At 71.6% G+C, this 2,699-nt stretch overlaps 2 protein-coding genes across 2 annotated transcripts; one reads left to right on the top strand and one right to left on the bottom strand.

The window, feature by feature from the left end:
* Positions 1-329: 329 nt before the first annotated feature.
* On the top strand, positions 330-713 carry AURANDRAFT_33039 (hypothetical protein; the record flags this gene model as incomplete). The annotated part of the gene is made up of 1 exon (XM_009042892.1): positions 330-713. The coding sequence occupies one exon, from the start codon at positions 330-332 to the stop codon at positions 711-713; it is 384 nt and encodes a 127-aa protein (XP_009041140.1).
* A 456-nt stretch (positions 714-1,169) lies between these two features.
* AURANDRAFT_32974 (hypothetical protein) lies at positions 1,170-2,132 on the bottom strand (the record flags this gene model as incomplete). The annotated part of the gene is made up of 2 exons (XM_009042904.1): positions 1,170-1,433; positions 1,500-2,132. 2 exons carry the CDS (start codon positions 2,130-2,132, stop codon positions 1,170-1,172), a joined length of 897 nt encoding a protein of 298 aa, XP_009041152.1.
* Positions 2,133-2,699: the final 567 nt, after the last annotated feature.

Raw genomic sequence — 2,699 nt, forward strand, 5'->3', positions numbered from 1 at the left:
ATGATTTGCGTGTGGTTTGCAAAGCTGAGAGAACCCAAAATCGCCTCGGAGGACAAAAGATTTTTGTACTTCCGAAGCAGCGAGCCGATAAAAAGGTCAAATTGACGTCAACCTTTTGAAATCCGGCTTGACGATTGGTCGGACGAAAAGATTTTTGTACTTCCGGTGCGGAGCGAGCCGGTCGGCCGGAGGCGATTTTGGTCGTCTCTCAGTTTACGAACCAACTCGTGCCGACCCGCGTCCGTTCGCCGCCCGCCGCGCGCCCCCTCGCGCCCCCCGCACGCCTTCGCTCACCGTCCCCCCGCCCCAGGTACAACACACATCACATCATGTCTGGCAAAGGAAAGGGTGGACGCGGCAAGAAGTCCGGCAAGGCCGGCACCTCCAAGGCGGCCAAGGCCGGGCTCCAGTTCCCGGTCGCGCGCCTCAACCGCTTCCTGAAGAAGGGCAAGTACGCCGGCCGCGTCGGCGTCGGCGCCGGCGTCTACATGGGCGCGGTCCTCGAGTACCTCTGCGCGGAGATCCTCGAGCTCGCGGGCAACGCCGCCCGCGACAACAAGAAGGCGCGCATCGTGCCCCGCCACCTCCAGCTCGCCGTCCGCAACGACGAGGAGCTCAACAAGCTCCTCGGCTCGGTCACGATCGCGTCGGGCGGTGTTCTCCCGAACATCCACGCCGTGCTTCTCCCCAAGAAGTCCAAGTCCAAGGCCTAAGCGCCTTCGACGGCTCCGCGCGCGCGTCGACCGGCGCCGGCCGGCCCTGGCTACAAGTCCGGCGCACGGCGCGCTCCGCGGCGCCACCACTCTCAACCACCGGTGTTTTCGAACACCACCCTTTCGCGGGAAGACTTTTCGCGGACTCGCTCGCGAACTCGCGAGCGGACCTAGATCGCGGACGCGCTCCCTCGCTCCCTCGCCTCGCGCGTCCCGCTCGCTCCCTCGCCTCGCGCGTCCCGCTCGCCCCCTCGCCTCGCGCGCCACCCCGGAATCATAATGTCCTACTTCCCAGCGCGCGACATCCCCAGGGGAGGACGTCCTCTGCGGACGTCGTCGACGGGCTCGGAGCGTAGCTTAGCGACGCCCCCTATCTAGAAGAGGACCTCGACGGCGCCGTCGGCGCGACCCGTGGCGGCGCCGAGCGCGCCCGCGGGCGCGTTCCCGGCCGGGCCGCTAGTCCGAGTCGCCCGCGCGCGTCCACTTGGCGTCCGCGTGGCTGCCCGTGACCTGGTCCTCGATGCCGCCCTCGTTGCTGCCGCGGAGGATGCGGAAGTAGCCCGCCTCGCCCCAGTAGGGGTTCCAGGAGTTCGCGACCTTCCAGTACTTGGTGCCGTTCTCGACGCCCCAGCCGACGAATTTCACGGCGTGGCCGCCGGCCTCCTCGCCGGTGACGTGGTGGTAGATGCCGCCCGCGTAGTTCTCGAAGTCCTCGTAGACCTAGGGCGCGCGGCGGATCGCGCGGGGGGGCTCGCGCGCGCGCGCGCGTCGTCGCCGGTCTGCCACCGTGAAGGCGGTCTCGACGGGCCCGCCCTCGGCGATCATCGCCATGATCGCGGCCTCGCCCGACGCCGTCTGCACGTCGCCGGCGAAGGTGTGCTTGTCCGCGGCGAAGGCGTCGTGGCCCGCCGCCGCCGTCGCGTCGCAGGCCTTTGGGCCCTCGGGGCTTTTCTCGGACGGGCAGCCGGCGTCGCCCTCGGCGGGGTAGGGGTCGTCGCCCCGGGGCCCGTGGTGGTGGCAGTGCGGCGCGAACCAGTCGGCGCAGAGGCCCGCGCCGAAGGGCCCCGTGCCGTTGTACTGGCCGCCCGTGACCGCGCCGGCCTTGGCGACGTACGTCCACGGCGTTATGATCTGGCCGCCGTCGCAGCCGTCGACGTTCGCGTTGAAGCAGACGTCCTGCGCGGAGAGCGGCACGGCGACGGCGCCGCCCGTGGCGATGCACTGGCGGTCCGACGCCGCCTCGGCGCCGGCGAAGGCCCAGCAGCAGCCGCAGTTCGACTGGTCCCGAATGTCGCCGATGAGTTTCGCGCACTCGGGCCAGCGCGCGGCGCTGTCGAAGGCCTCGGGCGCGGCGCCGCCGCGCGGCACGTAGTCGACGACGTCGCCCCGCGCCTTGGCCGCGGCGACCTCGAGCTTCATGTCGCCCTTGGCGCCGAGCATGGGCGCCGACGCGCCGGGGGGCGCCGCGGCGAAGCGCGGGTGCGCCGCCGCCCGCCAGGTCGTCGACGCGGCATTGACCGCGTCGATGTGGGCCTGCCGCGCGGGGTGGACGACGGCCGCCGAGACGCTCGACGCGACCACGAGGAGGGCGAAGGACATCGTCGAGTCGGAAGAAAGCGGGAGCCAATGGGAAGCGAGCGCTTCGAGAAGCTTGCCCCTCGCGTTGCCGGGCTGCCCACCTCGGCGCAGGTTCCTTCGGCGCGGCGCGCGCGCCGGCGGGCGCCACGTGGACCGTCCTGCCGCTGGACCCGCGGCGCATGCCCGTGCGCTATGGGAGGCCTCCGAAGCGGAACCGGCGGAGCCGGCGCTGCCGCGTCGCCAACGACGACGACGTCTGCGTGGGCATGTCGACGATCGGCGAGGACGACGTCGTCGCCGCGGCGGCCGTCGACGACCTCGAGGTCCGCGCGGGCGGCGCCGGCGCGGCGCACAGCCTGCCGCCCCTGCCGCGAAACGCCGGCGGCGGCGCGGCGTCCTTCGCGGCGG

Source organism: Aureococcus anophagefferens, assembly GCF_000186865.1.
Source record: "Aureococcus anophagefferens unplaced genomic scaffold AURANscaffold_39, whole genome shotgun sequence".
Classification (NCBI taxonomy): domain Eukaryota; class Pelagophyceae; order Pelagomonadales; family Pelagomonadaceae; genus Aureococcus; species Aureococcus anophagefferens.